General features: G+C 33.4%; 1 protein-coding gene and 1 long non-coding RNA gene across 3 annotated transcripts in view; both read right to left on the reverse strand.

Annotated features, from left to right (window-relative positions):
* LOC149417659 (serine protease inhibitor 77Ba-like) overlaps positions 1 to 12,299 on the reverse strand; it is a 43,505-nt gene extending 31,206 nt beyond the window's left edge. For both annotated transcript variants that reach the window (XM_089640489.1, XM_089640488.1), the window contains exon 1: positions 11,991 to 12,299. In XM_089640489.1, the coding sequence (XP_089496615.1) occupies positions 11,991 to 12,003 (13 nt within the window). In that variant the 5' untranslated portion in view covers positions 12,004 to 12,299. The remainder of the gene's footprint in view (positions 1 to 11,990) is intronic.
* Positions 5,646 to 11,935, reverse strand: LOC149417660 (uncharacterized). Its single transcript, XR_016303328.1, has 3 exons — positions 11,900 to 11,935; positions 5,827 to 5,854; positions 5,646 to 5,731 (listed from the first exon to the last, which is right to left on the reverse strand). It is a non-coding gene; the product is annotated as an uncharacterized LOC149417660 (long non-coding RNA).
* Positions 12,300 to 13,882: the final 1,583 nt, after the last annotated feature.

A 13,882-nucleotide genomic window follows, 5' to 3' on the forward strand; every position in this document is an offset into this window, starting at 1 on the left:
ATCTCAATGAACGCTTCGCAATCTTTAGATGGGCATCTGGTGTGAATGTTGTGTTCTAATAGTATTTCAATGAAAAGGGCCCCGTAGAACCGACATCATCAATCCCTTCGACACCGATGAACATAGAGAAACTTTCATCGCGCAGAACTTCTCTTCAAAACTCAAGTTCACTCCTTTCTTAAAATTGGCTTAAAAATATTACACTTATGTGGAAAAGTAGACGTAAAATTTAAAAATAAAACGTGTTGGAATCTTATTGAAATCCTGTGAGAGATAGTCCTGTGGGGGACAGGTGATTGTAATTAAAGAATTCCTTGTCATTTTACAAACATTTGTGACCATATCCTAGAAATATAAAAGTACATAAGAGGTTTTTGCGTGGTCTATATATGAGATAATATACTTAGTATCCATTCCTATGTTCCTATCAGGAATGCTCGATTTCAACACCTTAAAAATACGCCGAAAATATTTTTAGGCAAACAATTTTTAAACTAATCTCTGGAACTATATTGAAAGAGGTTAACTTATATGTGCCTAACAAGTATACTCGTGGGAGATCCCACGCACTTTTTTATACTCCGTTATCGAGGACTTCTGCCTATCAGAACACACAAACCAATAGAGCGACTCAATTCTGCATTGACCATCGACATTTTCAACGTCACTTACAGACAGTACAGCAACTATCTTTTGACATGTCACGAAATAGTAAACCTGCATCTTATCTTTTCAAAGATATATACTCACAGACACAAATACTTCCTTTTACGATCCTGCTAAAGTATAACATCTCAACTGCCATTCTACAAATAATTCAACACACCAACACGAAATCAGTCTTTAATTCTGACATACAAAACACGATCACAAAATCAAATACACTTATCGTCATTTACTTACACGACTAAATTTGGAATTAACTCCTTACAATATATTGCACAGAAGCAATACAACGCATTACCTAGTAATCTAAAACTTCCGGCAACGAACAAAAAAACATTGGCAAAAACTCTTAAAAGCTATTTCCTCAGCAGTTTTATTAATGACTAACACAATCTTTCTTTGGAACACCATAATAACATCTGCGTTTATTTATGTTATTGTATTTATGTTGTCTTGTCTTTAATCTAATGTTGTCTTTCCCGAAACAAGTTTTGTAAACTCACTGGGAATAATACATTATAACTTTGTTATAATCTTGTAATACTAAAAAAAAATATATCCGTTAGATATTGGTGAATAACCGGTTTATGGAGAACACGAATAATAATCAAAGAAATAATGCATAAATGTCTAAGGTTACTGAAGAAACGCAAGGAATAATAACTCGAAATGGAAACATTTTCTTGGATCAATGCAACACATTTCGTGATTCTAGACGATGGCCGCTGAAAACGTATCCTAAACGTTGGGTTAAGGCAATATAAGACTCACATTTTAATTAATTCCGACGAATTTGTAAAGAAAGTATATGCATATTTTTCGAGCGATCCCCACGGATGTAAGTTATTTATATTTAATATTAATAAAAACAGTACCTTACAATTAAAATATTTTATGTAAAACCGTTTGAAATTTTTTTATACGTTTTTCAACTACAAAATTAGCAAATTATTACAGCAATAATTAGTCGCCTGAACTATTAATACAAATTGAAAATATCTCCCGAGTAAAAATAATTTATTATCCTTTGTGACTTGTAGATATAATATGTCTCGACGCCATCTATTGGGAAATTCAGCACTAACAAAGCTTTTCACACAAAAATAAAATTGGTTGTTTACAGGTGAAAAAAATATAATAAGCATCAATTGTTGATTGAAGTACTAGTAGATTGAATTATTTGGCGTGTTGGAAATAAGCCGAATTGGCTCAATGGTCGAGAGCATCCGGCCGGACATCAAAAGGTGCGGGTTTTTACTCGGGGGACATTTTCAATTTGTATTGATATTTTAGGCGGCTAATTATTGCCATAATAATTTGTTATCCTTTGTCCTATGCATAAAACATTGTCTTATAAACATTAGTTTATCATTAAAAAATATTACAAAATTAGCGTTAAGCACCAGATTTTATTTTTCTAGACTAGACGATGAATTAGTAAACGTAAAGTAACGTAACAGTAACTTCATTTCGAACCATATTCATATATTATTTATAATGTTATAACATCATGTACTATCGTACACTCTATGCTATTACTTTTTAATACAACACCAAACTCAAGACCTAGTTCTCTTCATTGGTGTAGAAATACTAAACACTATTTTCTTCTTATGCCATTTACTGTGTATTTTAAAAGAATAAATAGGGAAAATACTTGCGAAATAAAAAAAAATATGATTTCACAAGTTGTTTCAACATATCGTTGTTGACTTGTCGATAGTGTCAGAATAAATAAACACCGGAAAATCCGAGTTCCGCGACATTATTGATAATATATGTATATTTTTTTATTTGGTTGTTTACTGGTTTTCCGAACAATGCAATGTTGTTATTCCTGAACAAAACTTTACATAAAATCGTTGGGAAGTACACGGAAGACACTCAGAACTGTACATTATTATGGTAATAAAAATAATGATAATAGTTTAAACGACAAAACTAATCTTTTTTATGTGAACACCGCTCAAGAGTTTTACTGCTCCCTGCTTACCGGAGCCAGTGAGACTATGGCTTCCCAAATTGGGGTATTTTGTCAGGCTGAAGGAAGTAGGGAGGGAAAGAAAGGTGGAAAAGTACCTGGGTATTCAGATCTGGTCACCAAACAAACACAGCTCATTCATTTCAACACAGTCATTTCAAACAATGTTTCCATTATGAATGATAGTCTTTCACCTGGGCGATATTGTGAGTATCTTCCGCTGTGGAACTTGTTTTTATGAACGCGTGTTCCGACATCCCCATAACACCGACAGTTTGTTAGGAATCCAGTCAATTCATTCGTTACAGACCCCCAGTCCCGTTATTAACAGGAATACGAAAAAATTGAAAAGATTTTAAAAAAATTACCAATATTTTATATATGTCAGTTTTCTCCGTGCAGGTACGAAGCTGTATGGTTTTCAACGCGGGATTCTGTCAAAAAACAAAGTATACAAGGAACGTCTAATTTTGGCCGGTTATTAGCTGAGTAGACAAATTCGTCAGGTTCCCACTGTGAAGGCGCGGGTTCATCATTGCTCAAGCAACAATCTCCGATAATAATGATGGAAGCAGGTGGAAAACAAGTACTGTCAAATTCGTAATCCGGGAATGTTTGTCTTTATTTTATGAAAACTGGAGCGTAGATATATCGTAGATATCTTTCAAAATAAAATCTTGGTTACAGAAGAAAAACTCTCGAACACTAGTCAATGCAATCTGCATGACTTTTCTTTTTGAAAAATCTTAGGACAACGCAACTATTTGCATTTTCACCATGAGAATGGAGCGTTGAAATATCCATGTAACTGTTAATTTACTAAATCAGAAGAAAGTCAGTACAAAATTATAATTCTTTACAATTTTTTATGCGTCCTGTGCAACCTGGTTCAATGAATTAAAAATTGCTTTAAATTTAAATGTCATTTTCAAAGTAGGAACTTATTGTGCGAGGAATTTACAGAAAGCAATAAGTACTTCCCTATAACATAATATTTTAACAGAAAAGTATTTTATTTGGTAATTTTTAAAAATGGAACTGATTTGTCAAGAATTCAGACTACTATAACTAACTATATTGTTTTCAAAAATGTATTTAAGTTATTTACGAAATTTAATTAAATTTCAAGTACATCGCAATTACAGCGCCCTACGGGTTATTGAAAATAACGACGATATAGAAATATTTAAATAATAATAATTATCATTAATAATAAAAGCAGTGTTCCCATGACATATTCAAATGATTACATAAATTACTCAACAACTTTTTGACTACAAAAGGTAGGTACCTAATCAGTGCATTCGTAACTAAATAATAATGCTTAATAATAATAATCGGGGTCGTCAGATTTTTATAATGATTTATTCCGGTCATAGATAAATTATTATTGAGGTGCATGTTTCCATAAACAAATTTAATGGCAGTGTTTTTTTCATCTCAACTATACAGGGTGTGTCGGCACGTAACTGACAAACTTTAACCAGCTATTCCTTAGCATATTTGGAGTAAAAAATCTTATGTGCACTTTGCTGTCCCGTAACGTTTTTCTTTTAATAAAAAAATTATTATTCATATTTTCACCACATGTCACCACTGTTTTATCCTTTGTCAAAGTTTGAAAACCCATCTGGCAATATTTTATTCGAATTCCCTTGAATAATGCACGTGTGTACCTATATTGGCGCACTTTTACAATCACAACGAAATGGCACGGCACCGTTCGTCTCATTTTTAACTACTATGCGAATTTAGTGTGTGCGAAAGAGCGAAGACGCTTTTCGACATACTTGCTTATAACAGCTGTTGAACACGAAAAGCAATGCCAATGACAGTGATGTAGTGTGGAAATTTTTATTTTTTTGTTTTTAATTGAAAAAAAATGCTACCGAACAGCAAAGTGCCTATAACATTTTTTACTCCAAATGTGCAAAGGAATAGATTGTTAAAGTTTGTCGGGTTAGTGCCGATACACCCTGTATATTTAGTAAATTATTCACGCCACAATATTATGTTCGTGCATAATTTTGTTTTTCTTTTTATAATATTTCCTCCCAATTATTTAATGGAGATATTTAATTCGCCGAAGTCCGGTCGATATATTTACGACAACACGAAACAAATTGAAACGGTAATTACATAAAATTACCGCGAAAATTATTATAAACATGTTTCGTTCTGTTATTTACTATGTTATAGGTATGAAACAAAATCTCAATGTATTTTTAAGTGCAATTGTCAAGAGATCTTTGCTATATTTCAAATGAGTCGTATTTTATTAAATATATAACCATTTTCGCTTATTTAGTATCGTTTTTTTTAATATTAGCGCGCTCCCTCTAACATTCGCATTTACATATCTCCCTTTCAAACTATCTTTGAACGCTTAATACGGAACCTTAAGGCGAAGCTTAAGGCGATGCCATACGTAGTAATGCAAAATCGTGTGTTTTTGGTTTGAAAATTTGGTCGCCTAGAAATTTTTCAGATGCTTTAATTAAATACTGCGAGTAGAATACACCTTGGCCTTTGAAATAATCGAGTATTTTTTAGATAAGTCTTTTTATAGGCCAGAAAAAATAATGTATAAGTCCTTTAAAGTTCAAAATCTCCTACTTACAAACGCATTTTCGGTTATGATTTTATTGTATAATATGGAAAATTAAGTTATTTATAAAATGATCGAAAAAAAAAAATATTTTTGCATGAACATCCACAAAATAAAATAAAAGGCACTTTTTGGCAATGTTTTTTTCTTGCATAAATCAAAACAGGCGGATTGTGTTAAGTGGGAATTTAAACCTTATCGCCATCTACGTAAGGGTTGTTTTGATAGCGGTTCAATTTAAAATACTACACGACGTAGTGGATCGCCTTAATAAATGTGAAGAATGACGACATCTTCTGTCAAAAATATTTAAAAAAAATACATTTCAAATATAGAATTAATAATCAATTAATCTATTTATATAAAAAAGAGTGTTTGTTACCTGTAGCTGTCGTGCTGGTTGAGTTGAGAAGGTTGAGTGAAATGTATTAATCTCTTAGTTGTGTAAATGGATGTTTATAAATCTGCTGTTCCTCCTAAAATAAAGTCGGGATCGTAACGACGCACGTAAGTAAAGAAGCCATGTACAGTAATATGCAATGCGCGGCCCTCGTGTATATATTTTACATACCTTAGGTTGAATTTGTCCTAGCAAATCTCTAGAATATAGTGGGAATCCGACATAAGTGATGAAGTCGTATAAAAACAATATTCGGCGCGCGGCCCGGCGTAATATACGAACCTACAATCGAACTTGCACTAGCAGGCCTAGAACATTGATCTTTCCGTGGGGTTTATTTTAATTATTTCTGATGAACCTATTACTAAATTCTCAGATGTTTTTAAACGAATACCTCGGGAAGTTACTAATTCATGGTCTAGAAAAATAAAATCTGATGCCTTACTCTAATTCGGTTCCATGATAACTCAACACAGTAACAATTCAACACACTTTTAAAAAGTGATATAAAGTCATTAAAAACGATGAAAAAAAAATTTAACCTAACCTAACCTAACCTAACCTAACCTAACCTAACCTAACCTAACCTAACCTAACCTAACCTAACCTAACCTAACCTAACCTAACCTAACCTAACCTAACCTAACCTAACCTAACCTAACCTAACCTAACCTACATAGCCCAGTTAATAATTTTTTTGTTTCATCACTTTCCATGACTTTATATAACTTTTTAAAGATGTGATGAATTATCCGGCACCTCGCACCTCTATTCTATAGTTGAAAAACGTTTTATCAAATGTTCAAACCATTTTACATATATTTTAATGGTAAGGTACCGTTTTCATTTTTATAAGAAACCAAAAAAGTTAGTCAATTGAAACTGTCACAGATAATCTAAGCTATAATACTGTATTTTTAAAAAAGTTTTTTCCTTTATGCGTTCATACATTTCTATTGAAAAATGTTTTTTTAGTAGTTTACATTTATATTTTTTATTGAGTAATTTATTTTTTATTTGTATTCTACTCAAGCGAAGCGATATTCCAACCTTCAATTTATCTAAAGCAAGGCCGCCCAACACTAGGCCCGCGGGCCACATTGTGGCCCGCGAACGAATTATAAGTGGCCCGCGTGAACCATTTTAAAAAAACCCGCCAATTTGAAAAAGTGTCGCGGGCTCGCGGTAAAACAAACAATGCAGCTTGCGCGCGGTCACCAGTGTTGCCAACGAAGGCGATTTATCGCTATTTAGGCTACTCAGAACGAGAATCAGCGACGAAAAAATCAAACCTCTTGAACTTACTTTTTAAACAAAAATACACGGGTTTTTGATATTTTTTGCGTCCGAAATGGAATCTTGTAGCCACCACCCCCCCCCCCCCATGGAATTCGAAAAATTGTTGTGGGGAATCACATATCATGTTTTTGGGTGTGCGGAATTTTTCTCAGCGAAGTTCCGTAACAACCCCCCCCCCCCCCCATGGATTTCAAATATTTTGTGGGGAGCACTCATTTTGATTTTTTTTGTGGGGAATTATGTATTATAGAAATTCTCTAACAACCCCCCCCACATGGAAATAGGAACCGTCAGTATTCAGTGGCCCGCCAGTGACTTTTAAATCGTCAATTTGGCCCAACTGTTAAAAAGGTTGGGCAGCCTTGATCTAAAGCATATATTTTGGTATTCATAATGTACACCAATTCGTTGTAAAGATTAATCAAAATAGTGATTTAGCATTAAGCTTCCCCTTAAGGGCGCTGTGCAAATATAAAGTCTATGTACATGTCTACAATAAAATCCTTCCTATTATTAACTATAGACAGTCGCACTATTATCAACTTATTATCAACATAATATGTCATTCACCGGTTCGTTGATCAATAATACAAAACTGTATGTACAATACATTTAATTAATGAACGTAATGCTGCATTAGAATTTATTATTATTTAATTATATTTTGTATAATGCAGACAATATTCAGAACCATACTAAACGGCATAATACTTCCAAATTAAAAACCTCATTACTGGTAAATCGATGTGTTACTTTACTTGTGTGCACGCGAACGGCCCGAGATTAAAAATAAAAGGAAAAATTTACAAGTTTTGTTAATTTCTTGATTATATTTTTACATTTATTGTTTATTTATGTTGAAAATGTTGTGTTTTGGCAAATAACGAGTTGAACGTCACAACCGCTTGTGGCAAAACCCGGCATTTCAACCCGGGAAAATTAATGATAATATTATATGGTTTTCGCCCAGCTGGGATTTTACATTGCTTATAATAACAGAATATACTTAGTGACCGACCAAAAATTATACAACATGTTTTTACAGCATGAAGTAATGTAAAAGTGATAAAATTAAAATTAAACAATAATAGTAAAACATTTAACAGTAACGGGAAATACAATAATAACTAAAAAAAAATACCACATAACAAATCACTAAAACTACTTTACCAACGCTGCCATAAATTGTAGGATTCAGCAAAGCGCCGGTGTAGATTAATGCTTACCTAATTGTGTATGGAGTATATGTGTGTGGAGTCAGTAAACAAAACAAATCGTAACGCAACTTGGGTAGGAACTTTCACCAACATTTGGAATCGTGATTTCCTAATATTCCATTCTTAAAGTGTAACAAAGAAAGTGTAGTCAGAATAACAGAAGAGTATGTATGAAATATGAATGTGAATAAGGCGTGTGTGCCGAGAGCGAGTTGTTTGGCGGTCCGTGCTCTCTGCCTACCCCTGGGGAAACGGCGTGATGGTTGGTTAGTTAGTTAGCAACCCCAAATTTAACAATATAATAATTAAATCTCAAATTAAAAGCTGGATACATAGCAAAGGGAGATCAGAAATAAATGATATACTGTCACCAAATAATACAGACTGAAATCGAAACCATTCAACTGCACTAAAAACACCCTGTTATATATATATATAACTTCAGAAAAAAACACTACATTATTTATTTATAATTGCTACATTTTTCCATACTACTAAATTTTAATAATATGTAGGTAAATGAAATCCTCAGCACGGGTGATCCCAGTGAGGATATATTATCTCTAATTTTTAAAAAAAGGAAGATAATATTTTTTTATTGGTTAGTGAGTGTGACTGATAGTTCGTTGTGTACGTATTGCGGAAAAAATATGTTTGTGGTTAAAAATAAAGATAAAATTAGTCACTCTTGATGTTATTCGTTTTGGGTTTATTCGCTCGTAAATGTAAAATAGAATTAGCTCCGGTGATAAAATGATTAAACGATTTGCAGCGCTGGAAAATAAGATGGTAATTATTTTTTACTAGCTCAACACGCTGACCAAAATCAATAAGTACTGCGTTTCAACTTAATTATTCTAAGAAAAAAAATATTTTAATTATCGTAAATGGACAGTATAATTTTAAAAATCATGATAACAATTTCGTTAAAATTAATAAAATACGGAAAATTTTGTGGATTTTTCACGTTGTCGTGGATTAAATAAATTATTCAATTACTGTTTATGAAATAAGAATGCATTAATAAAATATTTCCAACACACATTAAATGTATTTTTTAAAATTGATAAGAGACAAATTTTGTTTAAAATTGGTTTGAGTGTAATAAAAACTGGGTCTTTTTACAACCAATTTTAAATTTAATGCAAATTAGGTTTCGCTTACCCGTTCTAATTCAAGACCATCTATTCAATTTTCGGTATCCTTCCAATCACAGTCCTTCCCAAACATGAAATCACGACCACCATCCTACAAATTACCCACCAATCAACCCCCACTAACATCAAGCTACTTTACAATCAAGACATCCACAACCGCAATACTCGGAATAACAATAAATCCTCATTCCTCTAACACAGTAATACTTAACCTGCGGCCCGCGGGCCGCATGCGGCCCGCCAAGCTATTTTGTGCGGCCCACAATACATTTAATATCAGGAACATGATTTACAAAATCTGGCATTCTATATCACGTTAATTTGAGATTAATTGCGACTTACAGACGTACAGACATTGAAACCCGAAGAGGATAGTCGTTGTCGTGTCAACATCAGATCTGGTAAGAGTGTTGCTACTGCACACGCTAGATCTATTTCCACTTACGTAGTATCAAGAATTGTTTGTTACTTATAGAAAATCCCTGGCACCTAGAAACTGCAACTTTTAACGCCACATTGGGATATGATTATGCAGTGCTTTTTGATTAATTTATCGAATTTAAGAACGATACTAATCTGAAAGATATTTTTGAAGAAAAAAGAGAGGGGAACGAGTACATACATTTTTGGGAATTAGTTAATAATACAAGACTGTCAAAAATTGTGCCTGCCTGCTCCTCACATTGTTTGCATCAACATATCTTTGTGAGTCATCATATTCCAAAATGAAATATGCAAAAAACGTAAACAGGAATCGACTTACTGATTCTCACCTTGATGACGTATTGAGGGTAGCATGCAGCAATTATAAACCCGATTTGTCTAAAATTGTTGAAAATTTATCCCAATGTCAAAAATCACACTAATTTCAAAATAAACGCTTGGATACATTTTTTTATTTTTTTTATAGTGAATACCTCACAAGAGTCCCAACTACTCCCGTCTGGAGCCAGTGAGACTATGGCATCCCCAATTGGGGGATGTTGTGAGGCTGAAGGTAAGTGGGGAAGGGAAAGAGGAAGGTGGGGAAGTACCTGGCTATTCAGATCTAGTCACTAAACACGGCTAAAGCCATTTGGAGCAACGTTTCAATTCTGAATGGTGGTCTTACACCAGGGCGATACTGGTAGTATCTTCCACTCTGGAACGTGCCGCAAATATACTATATATTATTTTAATTAATTAATTGTGAAATAACACAAATCAATCAAATAAAATTTATTTGCGCACGCCGGGTTCGAACCCGCGACCTTCATAATGGCAGTCCAATGCGTTACCACTGGACTATGCCGGCCGTCGAAACAAAATACATGTTACTTTTGAGTTTTATTTTTTTCACTATTGTAATTTTTAACGATGGGTATGCTGATAAGTGATATGTACTATTATTATTCTGTTTTGGTTATATTTTTATAAATCCCAAATGGTTTTCCAAAAAAACGGGGGTTGTGGGTTTCATGATATTTTTGTCATACCAGTATAGTGTTGCGGCCCGCGTAGCTTTACAAACATATGAATGTGGCCCACAGAAGAAAAAGGTTGAGTATGACTGCTCTAACACATATTACGAAACAAGGAATAAAATCACTTAACTACATTGCCTACACACTCTATAACCCTCTTCCAGATATGTATAAAAACAGCCAGCATAATCCAAAAATTCAAAGTAAGGCTTTAAAAGAATATTTTTTTTAAATATGTAAAACTGAAAATACGTAATCCCTATCGTGTTGCACTTTTTTGTTTATTTATCTCTCCTTTTCTATCCCCTGTATTTGTAATCGAGCATAATCTATTTTTACCAATATATTAGTGCTTATCTGTATATCCCTGTCTGTTTCATTTTTGTTTCTTCTTGTTTGTTCTACTTAACCTTCCTTTTTCTATTTGTGTACTGTTTTGAATGTGAAACTTATAATTTTGATATCAAAATACCAATGTAAAATTGTGGCTATTAACTCGCATCTATGTATTGTAAGTTCCTCTCGTCCTACATTGAGTTTTGTAACTCATCGGGATTGCTCTAGCAAGAAAGAAAATAATAATAATTGAAATTAATCTGTAAAGAGTCTGTGGCAGGCGGGCGGCCAAACTTTGTTCTTGCAATTCTACAGTTTTATTCCGAGATTGATGTAATTTTGCACATTAACCTTCACATAAAGAGAAAGGTCACTGTCTACTTCTGATGTAGAAAAACTCAACATAAAGCTAGGGCAACGCCGTGCTAGTTGAATATAAAATATGTTTTTATGTCGGGTTTTTTTTTATAACGTGAAAATTCCGCTAAACCAGTACCTACCTACGCAATAATGCAATCTATATGGTTGGTACCATTGTCCAATGTCATAAAGTTTACGTTGCGCGGAACAAAAGAAGGAAGATTACCCGCGTTTTAATTCTATCGGACTAGCATTATTTTCTGTTTACGGTAACTGTAATAATTTGTTTTCTTAAAGAAATAAAGTTGAAACAAAGTATCGCTTTTGTTAATTACGCCTATAGTTAGTCTAAAATGTAAATATTTACTAATAGGATATTATTAATGTGTATTTTGGTGAACAGTGAACACACTTAAACACTTAGCTATCTGTGATAAACTTGTTCGGGGAACTAATTACAAGGTTAACTGATGATTAGAGTAAGTAATTAATATACAACACACCTGCTTTAGCCATTTCGTTGAACAATAGAAACAACTTTTAGAAGAAGAAGATTCTTGATTCCTAGGTAGGTAACACAGATCACAATTCTAATCCAAAACGTCAGTCTGCACAAAACTGATGCAAACTTTGAACACTGTAAGTCAACGCACTAATGAGGTAGTTAAAAGTATACGAATTGTAGTTGGCAGATTATCGCTGTTTTAAATCATGTTCCATAATCAGATATTCGCCGTTACGACTGACGACAGACGACCGCCAAATGCGACTCGACTGAGAACTGTGAACGTGTGAACGAAGAATAACTCCGTCCGGTCTGTGTGGATTGGTGTGGATACACTAGCTCTGGCGGACGGACCCGCGCAATATCAAACTGTGTTTCGCGACCAAATGAAAGGAGACCTATCTAGGCTAGATAGTAAACGCATAGACAATTATATTTATATCCGAAATAAAAGGCACTCCCCACTAGCAACGAAACTTTTGTAAAATTATTTATTAAAATATTTTGAGTTATTGGAAAAACGTTATATTTGTTTTTAAATTACATGTTTGTTGCATGGTTGCATGAACCAGTGAAGTATCGGCGAAAGTTCATTTATTCATGTACAAACATTATACATACAAAATATACGCAAGTGGAATTGACAGAAAAATAAATTTAAAATAAAACTCAGATTGTATTGTAAAAAAGCATATAGATAGATGATGTGAGAGTAAACTACATAAAAATAATACATGTTTCATACAATAATGTTAATAAAGATAAACAAACTAAAGAAAGACAAGCAACAAAATGAAATGAGAAAAAAATAACTTTAAGATCTTATACACAGCAGGGGTAGAGGGTTCTTATTAATATTTTGAGGGGTTATTGAATTATGTTCAAATTCTTCTGAAAAGTGATTGTCAAATTTTAATTGTGGGATTTTTAAAAAATATTTGTATAAAAAAAACTACTGGGACATTAATACGTTACATACAGTGTTCAACTCGTACTACAAGCGGGAAATACCTGTATATAATTTATATATTTTTATTTCAGCTTTCGTTTTCGAGTAAATCGAGTCCGAAGTTGCAAAAAAAACGTTTTTTGGGGTTCTCTACGTGATGTAGATTTTCTCATTTCCCGTTTTAATACGAGTTTTCGGACTCCATATATAATATAAATTGGCTAGTTTTAATCCTAGTTATGTTTACCTACTACCCGAATACTTTATAATGAACGTCTTCGTCTGCTGTAATGGTAAATATTACGAAGTTCATCGCCCTATATTTAATTTGTTCAAACAATCTATTCCACTCTATCAAATTATGTTACATGTTAAATTGTTTTGCTTAGGTCTTTAATTATTTTTATATGTGTAATTTGTTTTAATTGTTATAATTATTATTATAATGTTAATTATACCGTGGGTTCATTATCACAGTTACGTATTGTTTTCTCCCTCCCACTTATTAATTATCAATTGGTCATCTCTTTCGGGCATTAAAATAATAATAATAATTTTTATTCCAGGATGTGGGGAGGTTAGTGCAATCCCCCACGTCCCATATAGATATACATATTTTTTGTACAGTAGATATGTGAAAAATGCTAAAATATATAAAGAATAATAAATTAACAACAGAGTACAACTACTCGTATGCAGGGCGTGGTCTTGATTGAGCTTGGGCCCAGCGTTCACTCAGGAGTGGCGTTTGGTGCTGGTAAGCTGCGGTCACCAACGTGTTGGCGGAGGCCATTAGCCGCATCCTGGCTTTAGTGACCCGGTGTCTCATCCGGCCGGCAAATCCATTTAGTCCTAATTCCGTCATCATTGTCGATGCGCTGCTGTATCTTTTCCTTATCCGGTATCCAAATATGATTCTACAGGCGTCATTATATTGAATT

This window comes from Hesperophylax consimilis, chromosome 15 (assembly GCF_061612785.1).
Source record: "Hesperophylax consimilis isolate HC1 chromosome 15, BYU_Hcon_1.0, whole genome shotgun sequence".
NCBI classification, from domain to species: Eukaryota; Metazoa; Arthropoda; class Insecta; order Trichoptera; family Limnephilidae; genus Hesperophylax; species Hesperophylax consimilis.